Source organism: Pseudonaja textilis, chromosome Z, assembly GCF_049901715.1.
Source record: "Pseudonaja textilis isolate UNSWEBS1 chromosome Z, rPseTex1.2, whole genome shotgun sequence".
In the NCBI taxonomy this organism is placed as follows: Eukaryota; Metazoa; Chordata; class Lepidosauria; order Squamata; family Elapidae; genus Pseudonaja; species Pseudonaja textilis.
The window spans coordinates 29,900,391-29,918,831 of NC_142008.1; the positions used below are offsets into that span (position 1 = coordinate 29,900,391).

Genomic DNA, 18,441 nt, shown 5'->3' on the forward strand with positions numbered 1-18,441 from the left:
ACATAAAATTATTACAATAGAACTGATAGTGTCAGCAAGCAGATACAAAAGGGAAACTGGTTGAGATTATTTTCTCCTGGACTTAGAAGATGTGTATCTCCTAATTAGACTACCTTGTTGATATAATCAACTTTTTGCTGCTAATCATATCCAGATGTATCAAGTATAAATTACTGTCAATACCACTTTTTTAATTGGCTGCAAAAAAAGGCAAGGAGAGAAAGCCAACTCCACTTTGCTCAAACCATCAGAAAATTTTTTGGGATGTGTACCTCTAATGAGTAATTTACAGATTAAATCAAATGAATTTCTTTTCCATGTAACACCGAAGGTGATGATTAAAGGTGTAGGCACAAATATAGTGTACAAACAATTACAACTTGATTGTTAGTTTTGCAAATGGACCCAAATTCCTTGAGTCTGAGTGCCTACTAATTGGCAAGGAAATTGGTCAGTCAGAAATGATAATAGCTTTATGAGGATAAAAGTTTAAGCTTCTGGTAAGGGCTTGTTTTCTCTTCTTGTATGATATAAGGGAATTTTAGGTAAACAAATTGCCACTACACTATGTTAACAAATGTTGAGGTATCAACTGGCAGCTCTAGACCTAAGCCCATTAGGACCTAGATAGATAATCTAATACAATAGTTTAGATCACGGGTGTCAAACTCACGCCATCATGTGACATATCACAATTTTCCCTTCACAGAACTGGGGTGGACATGGCCTGAGTGTGGCCCAAATTTCAGCAAATATTGCTACTAGTGGTTTAGTATTCAAACTTGTTCTTCCTTCCTTTGTGGAATAGATTCTTATTTGTTCCTTTAGAATTTTTCTCTATGTGCACCAAATTAAAGCCATGACAACTTATTTTTCTGCCTTGTCTCTATGATGTCTTCATTTTTCTCTCCAACCTGTGGAAACTCATCCTTTCTTCTGCCAGTAATATAACAGTCTTCTCATCCTTATTCTGACTCAATCCAAGATCAGCCTCAAAGTGCACCACATTGGTTAAAGTTTGTAATTTGCAAGGTGATCTGGTGGTTGTAGTAAATGGGAACAGAAACAACAGAGCCAGGAATGGGGTCAGCAAATATTATGATGATATAGTTTTCTGCCAAGTCAAAATTGGTTCATGATACTCCAGCTTAGATGTAAAGAAAAGGCTCCAGCATCTTCTAAAATCACCCAACCAGTACTGTGCCTATATAACTTTGCCTTAACAATAATAAAATGACAGCAGAAATTATGATTATTGTAGGGTGGGAATGGCCATTGAATTATAGCAGAAACCACAGTCTTTGTAGATTTATTTGTTTCTCTTGTACACCCCAAATTTTGTTATGCTGTCTCACTATCTAGCAAATGGATGCTTTTGCTTGTAGCTATGAAGTCTTGACTAAACCTAGAATAAAATAAACAATGGAACAAGTATCAGAAATGCCTGCAGCAAAGCAGTCTGCGCAAAGTATTTTATATACTATTGTTGATGTAATGATTTTGTTAAAAAAATCTCATTGAATACTTTTTATATTCTACATATACTATATTATTATAATATGTAGTTTGCTTAAAAACACTCTTTAATTGAAATTTGGGGTTCTGTGTCTTAATGACAGTAGGCCTGGCATTCAAAATACTTTAAAATACTGCTATAGATAAACCACTTGATCCACTCTAATGCTTCGTCCTGGGGCTATAGGTACTTTGTGAGCTGAGAGATGCTGTTTGCTGGGCTAAATAAAGTTTTCCCTTGGGTGGGGGCTTGACCCAGATTGCTGATAAAAAGATGAGGGAAAAAAAGATAATAATTCATGGGAAGAGCAACTCCAAAGGAAGTCTTGTTCATTCAACAGCCTGGTGGCAACTGCATACTGAACACATACAATTGTAATCTGGGAGGAGGAGAGGGGGCTAGTCTGATGACTCATATGACAAACACCTGGAAGTCATTAGATTTAAGCCCTCCCCAAGCTCTGGACTATAAAGCATAGCAGATTCTTAGCCTGGCACTTGGTATTCCACCAAGCAGCTACTGGGTCACCTTTCTCAGTAGCAGTAAGTGCTATGGTTCGTTGGCACTGGCAGGCTGGCTGGCTGGCTGCTTGCCTCTGCCTGGATGTTGCTTTAATTCAATTTTATACATCCAGATCGATTATGGGGCGGGTGCTATGGGTTACGTAGATGTCTCCTTTGCCTTCTATGGTCTTCTCTAGCGGGACGTGGGAGGAGAACCTTCGCATTCATCCTTCACTTTTTTCCTTCTCTCGCTTCCTTTCTTACCACAGCTTCAGAGAACTTTGAAACAGGCGCAAAAGCGGGAAAGGAGCGCTCTCGCTTCTCTCGACGGTATCCTCGCCGCTGCTCTGCTAGGATTCTTCGGCGGGAGAAAAAGCTGGAAATGAAGAAGGTCGTGCTGCTTTTGGTCATGCTCTTTCTATCATCCGCGCATGCCGTGGGGGAAGATCTGGGAGACCAGCACGAGCTGAACTACTGGGCGGATTGGTCCGACGGAGGCGAGCAGAACCAGGTGAGACGAAGCGACCACTTTGGGGTATCCCCGCAACTTAGGTTGCGTTTGAAAATGGGCGAGGCCGAGGATGGCTGGATGGCGGGGCAAGGGTGGGCGAGGGAGCAAAGAACAAAGCGGGAAGGAGCTGACAGTGTAAATGGGCATCCCTGACGCCGCCAGCTTTTGGCAGGTGCGCCAAGGAATGTTGGCCGTTCGCGCTCAGCCGAGGCGACGTCGGGGCGAATTATCCGCTCTGTTCCGCCTCTCTGCATCCTCCTTTCGGCCCAGGCGAGTGCGCCGGATTGTGCTGACGGAGCGCCACGTTTTCCTCTCAAAATTGAGGTCGCCGGTGAAAAAGAGCGATTGCTTCCTGACGTCGCTCCTTCCCGCGCGCTTTCTAGCAGTTGTTGCGTTCTTAGCGTGAGTAAACGCATCAGAGTTTTTAATCTTACTTTTTTAATGTGCCATGCATGTCCTTTTTAGGGTGCCATATCACCAGGCAGCCTTTCTTCATTTTGTTCTCATCACAGCAACCCAGTGAGGTAGGCTGGTTTTAGAGATAATCGGAATATGGCGAAATTGTATGTTGTTAATCCACCAAATCCTATTATTGTGTCCATAGAACTGGACTAATTTCAAATCGCTCTTTACTGCAATTATTAACCAGAAGAGGATTTCTTTCTTTCAAATAAAACATAAATATGTTTAGGGTATGGTTCTAAAAATGGATTTGGGAGCCAGATTGTGAAATCTGCATATGACAGAGCAGAGTGGTTAGCAAACTTAAAAGTTATTTGAACTCAAGAAAAACAGGGATTTCTTAAACTAAAAGCTTGAGTGGGGTTGTCGGGAAAAAATTAAAAGTTGCAAGCAGTCCATCATTAGAACAACATGCTTAGATGCTCCTCTACATGCAGAAACAAAGTCTTTTCTTGTCTGGAGGAAGCCAAGCACAGTGTAGATCACAAAGGGGAAAAAATAGCCCTCAACTGAGCTGAGAATCTAAAATCACCCAATGTAGTATGATATCCATACATAAGAAGACTGTGTTCATATCTGAAAAAAGGCAGCAAGAGTCATCTTATCTGATCACAAGTCTTTTTCATGCCAGAATAAAATCACTTCTCTTTACTGCCATCATCTTTTCTGAATTGCTCCTTCCGCAAAATGTAGGGAATGTCTACATCTGGCAACTTAATTAAATGGAAAGATATATTAAACCTTAGGGAAAGATATATTGAATTCCATTATATTACTTGCTTTTCCTGGTTTTCATGTTGTGTTTCTATCTGCATTAGGAGAACAATAACAAATTCGCCTACAAGATAGGTTAAAACCTCAAGGCCAAGCCCCTTCTTCTCATCTATTCATAATATTTCCTTTCCAGGCCTCTATAACCAACACCATCAATATTCCTTTCTTATAATGTTGGATGATATGGTATTTTCTTTGGATGGCATTGTATATCCTCAGTCAATATACTGATCATTCTTTTAACCATAGCTTGCTGACCATAATTGGGTGAAAAATAAAAGTAATTGCGAATAAGAATTGCATATGTCATGGGAAGAAACCATTTGAGAAAACAATAACATACATGTTTTTTAAAGAAATAGACCTTAAAGCTGTTTAATTTGAGACATGACTTTTTTCTCTTATGTTTACATAAGACAATAATTCTTGCATTTCAAATAAGGAGTGAGAACAGGAAAAATTATACGTGCGCCTATTTCCCTTAAATAATTTTCAAGAAAAGAGAAAATGCCAGTTGAAATTATTAGTTTTTGCTATTGGGAGAAGCCTTCATTCCCAACTCCCATTACAATTTAAATTCCATGATTTGCTTCTAAAAAAATAAAACAGTGTACCAGTATCATTTTTATTTTATGGATCACCAGCATCTCATCTAACATGGCCTTATAAGTTCGTTCTGGACAGAAATTAAAAAACTGAAGAAATGAATATGTTAGCAATTAAATGTCATAGGGAAAGTAAATATTCATATTGAAATTATTGTGCTTATTTGCTTAAACTCACCCATTTATCAAGTTGATTTCATTGGGTGTTAGTATATTTATAAGTATTCCAGCTCTTTTCACTATTTAATACCAATTACATAAACTGCTCAAATTTACACAATTATATGAAGCTATATTATGGAAAGAAGAATCAAAGATATTTGACATAAAGATGCCCAGTATAAATCTGTATTCAAATCCCATTAGAGCTTTATTTGATATGATAAATGATATGAAAGTACTGTTAAACAATTTAATATTCAAAGGGATCTGATGTGGTGCTATCTACAGATGGTCCTGTTTGCTCAATTGGCACTATATTCCATCATAATATTTTACTGATTCCTATGGAAAAAGTTGAAACATAATTTTTGGATCCAAAATTCACAGATTCATGCTGGCTGATAGTCATGTATCTTTGCTGTAAAATATAATCTCCAGAGCAACCTACCCATGTCATTGTATAAGCAATCATAAGACAGAATACTTAAGAAGATATGAAGCTTCCCTGGTTGTATCAGACCTTGGTTCATTTAATATTCCTCGCTACCATCTTCTAAGTCAACACCTGTCAGACAATCTCATGGTTTATTCATAAAATACATCCATAATTTATAAGTGATCGAACAAGTTCATTTTTCATACTTTTTGCAAGGGATTAAGATGGATTATCTAGATACAAAAAAAGTTAAGAATGAAAACAGATCACATCCTAAACCCACTATACTTGTTTTTAAAACTTTACTCAACCAATCTATTAATTTTGAACCAAATCTTGACTACTTTCAGCACCTAATTTTCAATGCCCTCTTGTGGCCCTAAATGCAGGAAGCATTTGATCCTAAATTAACATTTACATCAATTTGCTCATTTGAATTTAGAGGGGGGAAAATCCCTTTCCTTTGAGATAAGCTGCTTTTGAATGTATCAGACCAGGGAAAGGTAAAAGAAACATCAGAATATGCTAATCTTCTAGGTTAAGTGCTTTTTGTTGTTTAATGGGTGCTACATTTTATAAGTGAAGCTGAGCTGAAGCTGAAAAAGTAGTCTTTTTATATTTCTGTTTCAGGAAAAGTTGCCTTTCCCTTTTGAACACTTTCTTCAGAGGATTGCTAGAAGACTCAGACCTCAGCAATTCTATGGGTTAATGGGCAAACGGGATGCTGGTAAGAACCATTTACATTTCGTATTTGTGCTGTAATTTAGGTGCAGCTAAAAATGATTCAGATTAAAAGTATTTAATAAGATAAAACATTTATTCTCTCAATTTAGTGTTTATAATTAGTATATTTATTATTCATTATTTATTTATATTTATTTAAAATATTTATTTTGATTCCATTAAAAATGTTTTAGGAATATTCTTAATATCATGAAACATATTTTTGTACATTTAGCAAGACACCATAGAAAAACTAAGTACGTAAAATAAGAGTCTTACTTCCTACAAATAAATTATGAATTTTGAAAGAAATGAAATGAAAATCCTGAATAAAATCAAGGTTGCAGACATGCATCAAATGGAATGTCCTTTACTCAAGAAAAAATAATATGAGAATCATATAAAAAGCATATACCATTTTATAATGGAGCACATACAGAAATCACTCCTGGGATATTGTGCCTAGACTAAAAAGGTTTCACATCCATTAATTATTCAGAAAACAATTAAGGCATTAATTGCTACACACCAATATTGTGGTTCTTTGAAATGCTTTCCTTCTTTTTTTAATGAAAAATAATGATATGCACTTGGTAATTATTTTGTTTTTTGATTTCCAGGATATAGCCCTGTCTCACGCAAAAGTAAGTTGGAATTGGTTTTATTTATGAATTTATATCCTGCTGTTATTATTTTCATAAATATCTCAAGTTGACAAACAAACAGTACTCCTGACTATTCTTCCTGTTTCCTTTGGGTTGATCTGGGAGTGTGTGATTTTCTTCCCATTTTCCTGTGCACCATTAATCAATTACTTCTATATAAGATTCATCCAGAATTGCAAATATATATTTGGTTTTAGGAAAATTGTATCAAAGCCAGCATTTCCAGTGAAGGCATAGAAATCTTGGCATATATTCAAGGGCCCTTCATGAACAAGATATGTTCAGAAATTCCAAATAATTATAATAGAATCATCCATTCTTACCCTGTACTTTAGAAGAGAGTAATTTCAGAATAAGATTTTTCCAATCTAGCATAATCCCTGTGCATACCTACTTAGAAATTAGTTCCACTGAGCATAGTAGACATGAAAATGGACATTAAGACCAACAGTACTTTTTCAGCAGTACAGTTGAGCAAGGAGTGGGACCAAAGGCCCCATTCTTTTAAAACAGTTTTCTGTACAATGTGGCTAGCGCTCTCATTGGCTGATTTGTTCTTTTCAGCTTGTGTATATTATATAACTGTTTAAATTTTCATTTATGGTGGAATTATGTTTTAATTTTACTGATCTTTAGTCATTTACTGATATTAATCGTAGCATTGATTTTTTTGGATTGATTTCAGCAGAATACAGAATAAGTTCCTTCTTCATATTCCTCAGGAAATACTCCATTAAATTCTAGAGGCTAATATCTAAACAAAAATATATAAGAATATCTTTCTAGGACCAGTCTTAGCATATACTGTATCACTTATTAAACTCACAATATCCCTTATTAACATTGAGCACCATCAGTGGCATTTACTTGCAATATAGCTTAAGTTTATAACCCTAGTTTGACACAATTTGACAGTTACTTGGAAAATGATAACTTTTAAAGCAATTTGAAGAAGTAGAACCAACATTGTTATTAGTGAAAGTGATTAATCAAACTGGATAAGCAATCTTTCAATGAATCAAAAATCTTGCCAAAATTATTAACTGTCCACTGAAGCTCATTTATACAAATTATTTCATTACTAAATGGAAGTGAGCTACCAGAATGAATGTTAATTACATAACACATACTACCAGTGGAATACTGATTAGGATATGGAAATATAGAAACAGAAGCTATAGAGGAAAATGGTAACAGTCCGTACCATATGGACATATAGCAACAGGGAAAATATTTCTAGCTTTGCTTTCTTTCTGATGTGTCAGTATAGATTAATCATCAGACAGAAATGGTCTTCCTTTTGGAAGAGAGCTTACAATGTTAAAAAGGGGGAAAAGAAGAAAAGATTAATATGATAGATAATGCAGCATTGCTAGGTCATGTTCTCTGACGTTGGTACCACCTGGAAAGAAACATCAAACAGGCTATATGATGGATTTTCCTCAGAAAGGATGTTTACATCCTTTCCTGAACTTCTAGGTTCTGTTTATAACAAATGCTGGATATACAAGTTATTACTTATCACTAATTATTTGCACATTTTATTCTAAACAAGCAAAAAATATGAACAAAATCATATTTTGTAATACTGTAGTAATAGCATTTAGATTTATATACCATCCCAAAGTGCTTTACAGCACTCTCTGAGTGATATGCAATGTCAGCATATTGTCCCCAACAATCTGGGTCCTCATTTTACTGACCTCAGAAGGATGGAAGGCTGAGTCAACCTTGAACCAGTCAGGATCGAACTCCTGTCTGTAGAGAGTCAGCTTGCAACACTGCATTCTAACCCCTGTGCCACTATGCATAGACCCTCTAATGTGAGAAGAGAAATGGATCCATTCAGGCCATTTAGTCTTCTATTGTTGTCCCTATTTGTACCTCAGATTAATTTTCACTGATTCTTCATTCCTAAAACTTTTAGGGATAAGCTTCTTTAAACAAAGCAAGGCTTACTTCTGAGCAAGCTCATGCAGGCTGTACTACAAAATCCCAATTTTATAATCACAGGTTAATATTTTATTATGAAACAATGAATCTGATATTTTTCTCCAGGACACTTTGTTGATAAAAGGAGCTGTCACTTTATCTATTTAACATAAACTACTCCCAGGGTGATTTCAAGTTCTGCCATACCCTGACATCAAAGCTTAGTAGCAAATCTCCCACCAAACTGATTTATTTTAATATAGGTGGAAAACAAAGGCAAACTTTCTTGGATAAACTTATTACTCTTTAATCCCACCTGGTATCATAGCTTTATTCAATTTCATAATATAACTATTTTATTTACTGAAGTCCTTAGGGATTAAAACAAATTAAAAGAAAATGCATTCCCTGGCTGCTAAAAGGCTGCCTGAAAATTATGGCTGAAATGCCCCATTGAGAACATTGAGACTTATTCCCAAGTAAGTTTACAGATAATAAACCTGTCCAAGGTTCCAGATGTGTCTTAACATATTCTCTCTGGTCCCAGACCTGGTATTAGGATGTATGTGGAGTTCGAGTCCAGTCTTTTTTCTACATGATGGGAATGCCGTTTTAGTCCAGGAAGTCATCTTATTTTAATTGTGTTTCTTGTGTATGGGATGCATTGTAAGCAGCCCAGAACCTTTTTAGAGGAATCTTAACAAATCCATTACGAGAGAGAGGGGGAGGGAGAGGGGGAGGGAGGGGGGAGGGAGAGAGACAGGCAGGCAGGCAGGCACTGTATTGATTTTTCTAGTATAGTGTGCATTACAGTACATTCATTGCAAGCCAGCTCAGGAAAATAGTTGATCTTTTTTATAAACAGAGCAGAGAATCACAGAGATATGTTAAGCAATCTGATTTTTATACTTTTCTCCAAACTGTCTAAAGCTTTAGCCAAAACCCAGAAGCTTAGTTTACAAGACTAAAATACTATATATTTTATTTTGACTGGGTTTTACAACATATAAAATAGTCTACCAAAGATTTGAAAATGCCTTTGGTGTTCCTGATTGATAGTTGGATTAAATCTTGGAGATCAAATCTTTTTGAATCACACTTATTTCATCCAAAGCTTCTGCACACTTACTCCACTATATTTATTGGCTGCTGTCAAAATTATGATCTGGTAAAGAAAAAAAATCTCACAATGCTTACAAATATGTTATATGAGGAAGGTATTCTGGACCTTGAAAGCCTGGCCATTTATTTTACATTGATCAATAATTTGAAGAACTTTGGGAGAAAACTCTCCAAAGAATAATTTATAATAGGTTGAGATCATATCAAAGCAATTTTAAAAAATGACACAGTTTTTGTCAAACAAAGTATATACAATTTGTAAATTGATTGCATTAATAACTCTTAAAAAGTGTTAACTGGGTACACAATAAAGAAATAATTATTAGAGAAAGAGAGAATTACACCATTGCAGAAGCAGAAATAGACACTACATATATTAAGAGGATATATATTTCTAGCCTGGAAACTGCCATAATTTGAGTGGCAAGATTGATGTCAGAGCCAAGCCCAGAAATGTCATAGTAAAATTCAGTCAAGGTCAATCCTTTATTCCTTACATCTAGTGGACAGAAATCTTGCCAACATAAAGCTATAACTTTCTAAGCTAGATATATCCTGAGAAATTCTAGGATCTGGCTACCTTGAATTTCTTCCTCACTTCTTCATCCAATTTGGGACTGTGAAATAGCTTGATCCAGGTCTCTCTCTGGGAGACTTCTGTGTTGCCAAATCCTTCCCTCATTGCTCTTCCAGGAGCTGGTCTGTAAACAAATCACTAAACTCAGAGAGCACCAGTGACTCTATATTCCAAAGTATGTTGGAATAACTCCCTAGTGTCTATGAATAATAAACTAGTGCTTTAAAATACAGCCTAGCCAAATAGCTCACTTATGAAAGCCACTTTTTATTATTAATCAGTCCCTTTTAAATGAACTAAGATGGGCAATTATTCAGCAAAGATCAGGTTATGCAAAAATATGATTTTTTTACCTTTATTTGTACTAAAATTTTCCATAACTAGAGGTCACATTTATTTAGCCCTGAGTTCAACTATATTTAGAGTCTGTTTTTACTGTGTATTTCAACATGAAAATGCATTCACATTCCTTTTTTTTTTTAAAGGCCTCTTTCAAATGTACTGTATTTAAACACCCCACAAATATATTTTTCAGGATATAAAACAGACTCATTTGTTGGACTCATGGGCAAAAGATCTTTAAATTCTGGTATGTATAAACTATAAAATGAAACTCAAACAAAAACCTACTTATAAACAATTTTTATTTTTAATTTTTCAATACACAGCCTTCGTACAATATTTAAGACAACGATAGATAACCTGAGTTCTCCAAGAAGTTGTCCATAGTCACTTTTTATGGAAGTAACATAAACAGGAAGGATGGTCTTTGGAGTCCAAAACCTTTGAAAAAACACAGGTTCCTCCATGAATTTCTTCTTTATAGGCACAATCATTATAAATGTACCTTTCTTATATGATCCTATAGATCTTTATGAAATGAGATCAATTTTTATGTTATACAGCATCAATTCCCAGTTCATTATGATGTAATTTATAAATTTGAAATCTGCTAGTCTATCCAGGGGGTATGTATTTTTAATAACTTAATTAAAAACATTTTTAAAACTACTGAAATATTTTAAAAGAAACAGTTTCTCTTATTTCTATAAATAGTTCACCAAGCCATCTAATGATTTTGCAATTCTTTAATGTACGCCAAAGGAAACTATTTTCTGAAATTAATATTTTCAAGTGCTTTATATTTCAATCTAGCAGTATTGAAAGCTGCAGCATACCAAGATCATATCTTACTTAGGTTTACAAATTACTTTGAATCATAAGCAATTAAGGGAATAATTTATCTGAGAAAGATAGCCATTAAATGCTATTGCATTTGAAAATACCAATTAACAGAGCTGAGTCTGAGATGAAATTCAATTTGTATTGTGATCATATGTTTGAAAATATAAAATAATAGCAACTAACGGTTTTTAAAACTTTTTTTTTTCAAAATTGCAATAGGATGTAACATAGTTAGACCCCACTAAAGAATAAGTTCTCACAGCACTATTACTGAGAGCAATATTCTGCAGTTTCATTGTATTAACCAATATTTTAAACCAGCATCCTGTACAAAGTCATCTGAAATATTTAATCAATGTTCTATATTGTACAAATTGCCTTAGTAAAGCAAGTTAATTATGCAACACAATAGATTGTGGTCTAGCTGTCAGGTTGTCTGCTAGTATAGATATAAAAACATTCAAACTGCTATTACAAGAGGCCTTGGAGAGTTCATTTCTAAAAGACACCATATGAATATTTGAATTTCAAAAAAAACTGCCTTAAATAAATTGTTATTCTGTAGATATGTATATACAACTTCATTAGAATCAGTGGGGATTATTTTGAGGAACATACTATATCTATAAATTACACTACTGGAGACACTAATATTTAGTCAGACTCAGGATAATAAATTCATATCTTTTTAACATAATGAACATGTTTACAGTTTCAGTTCCTTTGTCTGGTAATCTAAAATAGTCACTAACAAATAAATCAGATTCTACTGAATGTATTCAGTACATTCATGTAAGTTTACCAGAAACAGTAAACAGTAAACCAGAAACACATTGAACTGGTAATTGAAAAAGTGTCTGTGAAAGAGACAAAATAATTAAATCTTAAGATGTCAGTTCCTTTATTTACAGTGATGAAGGCCAGACTTTTAAGCAATTATGAAAACCAACAAAAAGTAAGATCTATCACTTGCCTTTATAATTGCCAATATGCTAACACAATTTTCCCAGACAAAGATATGTAAACATGAACTCTGCAAATTCTCAAGCTGGTATGGCCATTTCTGAAAATTTTGGGAGCTAAATCTATACATTTAGAGATTATCCAGACTGAGGAAGACTCTTCTAAATCAACAGTGATTATCACTGTAAAGCAATTCTATGTTTTATTGTAAGTACTTTAAAAATCACCTAGTTTAGTCTCCTGCTCACTGCAGTATATAGTAGATGGTGAATAACGCACTTGCCATGTGATCATGGAAATTCCTCAAATGAAAATATGAGGACCACCTTATGATGCAAATAGTTCTTCAAACATTCTCTTGTCATTCTGAGTGATAAAATCTTCAGAGGAATCCAGAGTGCCTGAATAACATTGAAATATTTTCATGATCAATGACTTTCTAAGTCAACATAAGCACAGAAGTTCTGAGGGATAAATTAGATGCCAATATTGGGGGCTAGTTCAGATGAGTTAAAATCTTTGAATCAAATTTATGTGGCACTTAAAATTAGGAAGCAACACTCCAGCTGTGGTCTGATGGGCACAGCTTACAATGGAAATTCATCACACTGAGCCTTAATTTTGAGACAAGCTTATCAGGATATATAAATATTCATTATATTCAATTAATCTTCACTGTTTTGTTTCCTTGTTAGGATCTTCTGAATGGAGTACCCTGCAAATGTTTGAAAGAAGACGCAAATGAGACAGTTTTTCCATTGTCCATTGAAATGTTTAAGTAGCCAGCTTAATGTAATGAAAAATAACCATTGTAAGGAATATTTATTTATTTATTTATTTTTAAGATGAAAATTTCAGTTACAATGATTTTCTCTATTGTGACAGTGATGTATGCATATGAACATGGCAAGCTTTACAGTAATATTTTGAACGGAATATAGAAATCAGTAGTGTTTCACAAGAAAGCACATTATACATTGTGTGAAAAAATGTTCAACTGTAAAAAAAGTGGTAAGAATTAAGAAAAAAAGAGAATCTTTTGTTAATTTAGTATTTGCTAAACCACCAAATTGATTTGTGATCACAACAAAAAAGAAAATGAAAAGCCCAGTAATTTCTATCATCAAAATTTGCACATGTAGCATGTTTTTGTTTATTTTGCCTATATATATTAAAGAAATGAGGTGAATTTAAATGTCTTCACTTCATTGTCTGATACCTTGCCACAATTCACAGACATCAGATAAAAGTAACAGTCTATTCAGAAGGTTTTGAAATACCCATTTTATGCATGAATATCATTAATTAAAACAGGAGCACCAGATCTCAAATTTTAAAAAAAGGAAAAGTAATGATTGTGCATTTTATTAGTGAATGATTATTTGAGTATTGTCCATTAGTCAATCTTGACAGAATTTCTAGCACTGGCATTTATAGTTTTGCACTTAGCAAGTTGAGGAAGGATGATCAAGCAGATTAAGAATGGTGCATGTTTGGTGACTGTCTGGCCTTCAACTAATCTAAGCAAATCTGGACAGGTGAGCTTCTAAAGTTGTCTAAAGTTTCTAAATTTCTAAAGTTAATACAGTAAGATTTCAAGATACACAGCTGAAGATAAAGCAGTTGCAGAATTTTCTGACTTCCTTGGGTTTCCTTACTTGTTATGTGAAAAGCAGAAGCACTGCCCCAAGAAAACAGATTAGGAAAGCAATGGTAGGATGAGAATCATAAGGATAAACTGCAGTTCTTGAACACATACTGTATATACACCTTGATTATATAGCCATATCATGATTTAGTTTCAAAGCTCCAGATGACCAAATAGAGAGAAATCCTTTCTATTAGATGAGCCCTCTAATGATCCTCTGGATTTTTGCAAACAAGATTTGCTTTTGTGTAGCACTGCTGTCCCTAATGTAATGGAAATCATGTGAAGAAAATGCATCAATTTTAAGATTCTACTACATAAACAAAATAATGTGAATTACCTAGAGTTCTTACCACTTTTGGAACATATACAGTAAAACTGCACATCTTGCTTAGCCATGGTAGATCTTGTATGATTCACAGCTTCCCATGTTGTACCAAATTAATCAACTGTGATTAAGCAAATAATGATATGTGATGTTATCTTTATATGAATGCACACTGAATATAAGCAGTCAGCACTTTTGTCAATTCTAAATCTACTGCTAATCAATTACTACAGTGGACTATAAATTCTAGTATGATGAATTCCTATTTTTTGTGTGAAGGAATGGAGTCCCAGGAATAAATTTTATAACATATTCTAACTTCCTCCTTGAAAACAGAGAAGTCTGAAGTTGCATTTTGCAAGCAGCTCAGTTTTATCATATACTATTTTGATCCTATAAAAAGTCATATCCAGGTTTAGGGGGGAGCAATCTTAAAATACTTTTCTTTTAAAAAAAGTTTATATGCTCTATTTGGATCGCTATAAACTGTAAGCCTATATAGTAGTTTAGCTAAAAGCTAATAAAAAATAACTTATCAATTAACCATCTGTATTTGTCTATCTTTGTCCCAGAAATATCAAGCGTTTATTTTTCTTTAAAAAATGCAACAGATTCTAGTTTCCTAATCATGAAATATGATCTAAACAATATGACAAATTTAATAAAAAGTATTATTAAAAGGTAAGTAAGAATCTAACAAAAAAGAAGTAGGCACTTTATTTATAATTATTTTCTCCTATCAGATGTGTTTCCTTAGAAAATTAAGCTACACTCACATGGTTTAGCTGTCCTGATAATAGCTAAAGAATAGCTAAGCAGTTATTCTTTTTCTATGGAAAGAAAGCTGGCTTCTACAAACATGAGTCATTGCATGCATTTGAGATTCTATATCCCCCACTACCTCTTTTTCTGTTCTTGGCTTTCAGAGATTCCCCTGTTCTCTTCAAAGTGAATTGTGTGTACATAATTGATTTAGCTATAAACCAACACCCAAAATGTAAGGCTGAAATGAATGTAGCAATTTTATTGTTTATGTAATATATGGTTTCTTTAATTAATTTCTTTAATTCAAGAATTGAAAAACTTTGAATGACTAGGGGTTGCCCTTAAAGTTGTTTGGATTCTACCAGTTCGCACCTATTTGCTAGAACCGGTTGTTAACATTCTAAGCAGTTCAGAGAACCGGTTGTTAGAAGAAATTACTGGACTAATCCTGTAAGGAAGGCAGGAAGGAAACATTCTGGTGTTGCTTACAGAAACTGCCTCTCCATTAACCCTTATTACATTCTTGACAGGACTAGATTTCTTGTCTCAGGAACTTCTCTGGAGTTTTTTCCCCCTCCTTTGCTGGTACTTTGCTTGTGTGGAGTGACCATTCAAAGTTACAATGGCACTGAAAAAAGTGACTTATGACCATTTTTCACATTTATGACTGTTGCAGCATCCTCACAATCATGAGAGGCCAGGCGAGGAGATGCGTGCCTCAATGTGAGTGATATTGAGTTGGCCACACCCAGCCAATAACATGACCACCAAGCCACATCCACCACCTAGGCCATGCCCACAGAACCAGTTGTTAAAAATTTGATAGACACCGTCTTCTTCCATTACCTGCATAACCTCCTATTCACCATCCCCAGTTCTTCTTGTCAAGAGTGCACTATCTGAAACTCCAGGCTAAAAGCAATGTTTTCTTTTTCTTTTTTTTAGAAAAAACTTTATTAATTTTACTTTTAAAAAACAACAACACAGCTACAAATTATATGCAACAAAAAGACAAACAGGTCTTGGCATAGGCCAAGAGGGAAAGAGAGGAAGGCTTGAGAGAGGAAAGAGGGAAAGGTAAGGGAAGGGTGGGAAAGAGTAGGGAAAACAATTATAATAAAACCATATTTTTGTGACTGTCTGTAAGGTCCTTTCTTCTTCAAAACTATCGTCGGCGGTGCTTTTCTTTATCTCTGCTTCGGAGGCCCTCGGCCTTAATTTTCCTAGAGGTGATCTGTCTTTGGTTTAGCCAATTATACAAAGGATTCCAATTGCTATAATAGATTGAGGATTCTTTATTTTTAATGCTTGGAGTTAGTTTGTCCATTTCAGCGCATTGTAAAATTTTCTGAATAACTATAAGTTCAGTAGGGATAGAGGGTAGTTTCCAGCACTGGGCAAATGCCAGTCTGGCCGCGGTTAAGATATGGATTGTAATATACTTTGATTTTTTGGATATTTGTTTATCAAAAATTCCTAGAAGGAAGGACTCTGGTTTGTACTCAATTTGTTCCTTGGTTATTTCCTCAAGCCAGTGCCTAATTTTTTGCCAGTACTTCTGGGTTTCCTTGCATGACCACCACATGTGGAAGAAGGTACCTTCTATGTTTTGACATTTCCAACATTTGGGGCTCGTGTTGGGGTGCATCTTCGCCAATCTCGAAGGGGGCAGGTGCCATCTATAAAACATTTTATATGAGTTTTCTTTATAAGCTGCTGATTTCGTGATCTTAATGTTCCTGTTCCAGATCTTTTCCCATTCTGCTAGGGTAATGCTCCGACCCACGTTTCTGCTCCATGCAATCATATTTCCTTTGACAATTTCTTGTTCTAGTTCTGTTTCTAATAAATGTTTGTAAAATTTAGATATATTTTTTTTACTCAGTCCTAATAGAATTTTGTCTAAAGTCTGTAATTTATTGCAGATTCCAAATTCCTTAATGTCTTGTTTGTATCTACTATGAATTTGAAGGTACACCCACTGATAAATCCTCGCTCTTGTAATTCTTGTCATGTTTTCAGCTTTCCTTGTGGGTCTAAGAAATTTTCGTACTTAATCATTTTGGTTATGTCCAAATTATTAGGGTGTACTATCGCTTCCATTGGAGATAGCCAAATCGGTATTTTTAGATAAAGTTTTTTACATACTTTTTTCCAATTAGTTAATAAAGAGTCCCTGATAAGATGCCTATGGAAATATGATTGCCTGGGTTTCCCAGTTTCCCACAGAAAGGCATGCCATCCTTTCTGCATATTGTGGCCTTCTAATACTAGTGTTCTTTTGTTGGTTAGATTCACCCAATCCTTTATCCATAGTAAGGTGGCTGCCGTATGATATATTTCCCAGTTTGGCATGGCTAACCCTCCTCTGCTTTTTGAATCTTGTAGGGCTTTTACGTTAATCCTAGCTTTTTTCCCCTGCCAAATAAATTTCAACGTTATCTTGTTTAGTTCCATAAAAAAAATTTTATTTAATTTGATTGGAATTGTCTGGAATAAATATAGAAATTTTGGCAGAATATTCATCTTAATCAAAGCAATCCTGCCCAATAAGGAAAGTTGTAATTTACTCCAGGAATCTAAGTCTTTCTTGGATTGTTGGAGAAGTTTGTCATAGTTGTTTTCTTTTAACGATTTGCTTTGTGGAGTTAGCCAAATTCCTAAGTATTTAATTTTTTTTGTCACCTGTATTCCCATTGTTGTCTCTAGCTCTTTATTCTGGTCTCCTGTTAAATTTTTAGTCATTAATTTCGTTTTTCCCCTGTTTATTTTAAATCCTGCGACTTCTCCAAATCGTTCTAGTTCTTCTAATAAGTTGTGTCCTTTTTCTATGGGCTCCACCAGAAAAAAATCCAAATCATCAGCGAAAGCCTGTACTTTATACTCTTCTGATTTGATCCTCAGTCCTCTAATTCTCAAATTTTGCCTAATGTACGTCAGAAGAGATTCTAGGGCGAATATGAAAAGCAGAGGGGAGAGAGGGCAACCCTGTCTTACCCCTTTTTCTATTTTTATCGGGCCAGTTTGTTCCCCATTTATTAGAATATCTGCCTGTTGAGTGTGGTAAATTGTAGTGATGACGTTTTCGAATCTGAAAGCAATGTTTTCAATGGACAAAACTATGGGTAAAACTGTTTTGATGATAATTTCCACCTGCATTATTCCATTACTTTCAGGAGAAAAAAACAACCTGGGACCACTTTCTCATAATTCTTAAAGCGGAAGTTCCCAAACTTTCTGGCTTGGTGGCCCATTGGGGGAGGGGGAGAGAATTAATAGTTCCTTGCAAGTAGCAGGTGAGCATGCACAAGCAGCTCCATTTATGTGAATGATGGGCAGGTGATTGTTTGCGTAAGCTTCAGAACTTCATGCGTGATCGCAAGTTTGGTGCCGCTCATGCAAGCAAAGCTTCAAACACGAGCACAAGCATCTGCCACTCATGTGAGGGGAGCTTCGCATGTACACATGCTCTCACTTAACACCTGCATGGTCCAGTTCCGAACAAGCCATGGCCAGTAGTGGACCACAATCCGTGGTTGGGACCCTGCTGTAAAGAACTCTCAG

At 35.1% G+C, this 18,441-nt stretch overlaps 1 protein-coding gene across 3 annotated transcripts; it reads left to right on the forward strand.

The window, feature by feature from the left end:
* The first annotated feature begins 1,975 nt into the window (after nucleotides 1-1,975).
* TAC1 (tachykinin precursor 1) lies at nucleotides 1,976-14,655 on the forward strand. Of its 3 annotated transcripts, none has more exons than XM_087915266.1 (7): nucleotides 1,976-2,058; nucleotides 2,289-2,530; nucleotides 2,801-2,932; nucleotides 5,600-5,696; nucleotides 6,313-6,336; nucleotides 10,524-10,577; nucleotides 12,832-14,655. In XM_087915266.1, the coding sequence occupies exons 2-7, from the start codon at nucleotides 2,402-2,404 to the stop codon at nucleotides 12,879-12,881; spliced, it is 486 nt and encodes a 161-aa protein (XP_087771392.1). In that variant the 5' UTR covers nucleotides 1,976-2,058; nucleotides 2,289-2,401; the 3' UTR covers nucleotides 12,882-14,655. The 3 variants fall into 3 exon arrangements, with proteins under 3 accessions (XP_087771392.1, XP_087771391.1, XP_026562092.1); XM_026706307.2 differs by lacking the exon at nucleotides 2,801-2,932 and having other exon boundaries at nucleotides 2,007-2,058; nucleotides 2,289-2,312; nucleotides 2,343-2,530; XM_087915265.1 differs by lacking the exons at nucleotides 2,801-2,932; nucleotides 10,524-10,577 and having other exon boundaries at nucleotides 1,982-2,058.
* The last annotated feature ends 3,786 nt before the right edge of the window (nucleotides 14,656-18,441 follow it).

Coding starts and splice junctions, on each gene's coding strand:
- TAC1 (XM_087915266.1), top strand. CDS start 2,402: ATGAAGAAGGTCGTGCTGCTTTTGGTCATGCTCTTTCTATCATCCGCG. Junction 5,697..6,312: donor AATGGGCAAACGGGATGCTG/GTAAGAACCATT, acceptor TTTGATTTCCAG/GATATAGCCCTGTCTCACGC. Junction 6,337..10,523: donor TAGCCCTGTCTCACGCAAAA/GTAAGTTGGAAT, acceptor TATATTTTTCAG/GATATAAAACAGACTCATTT.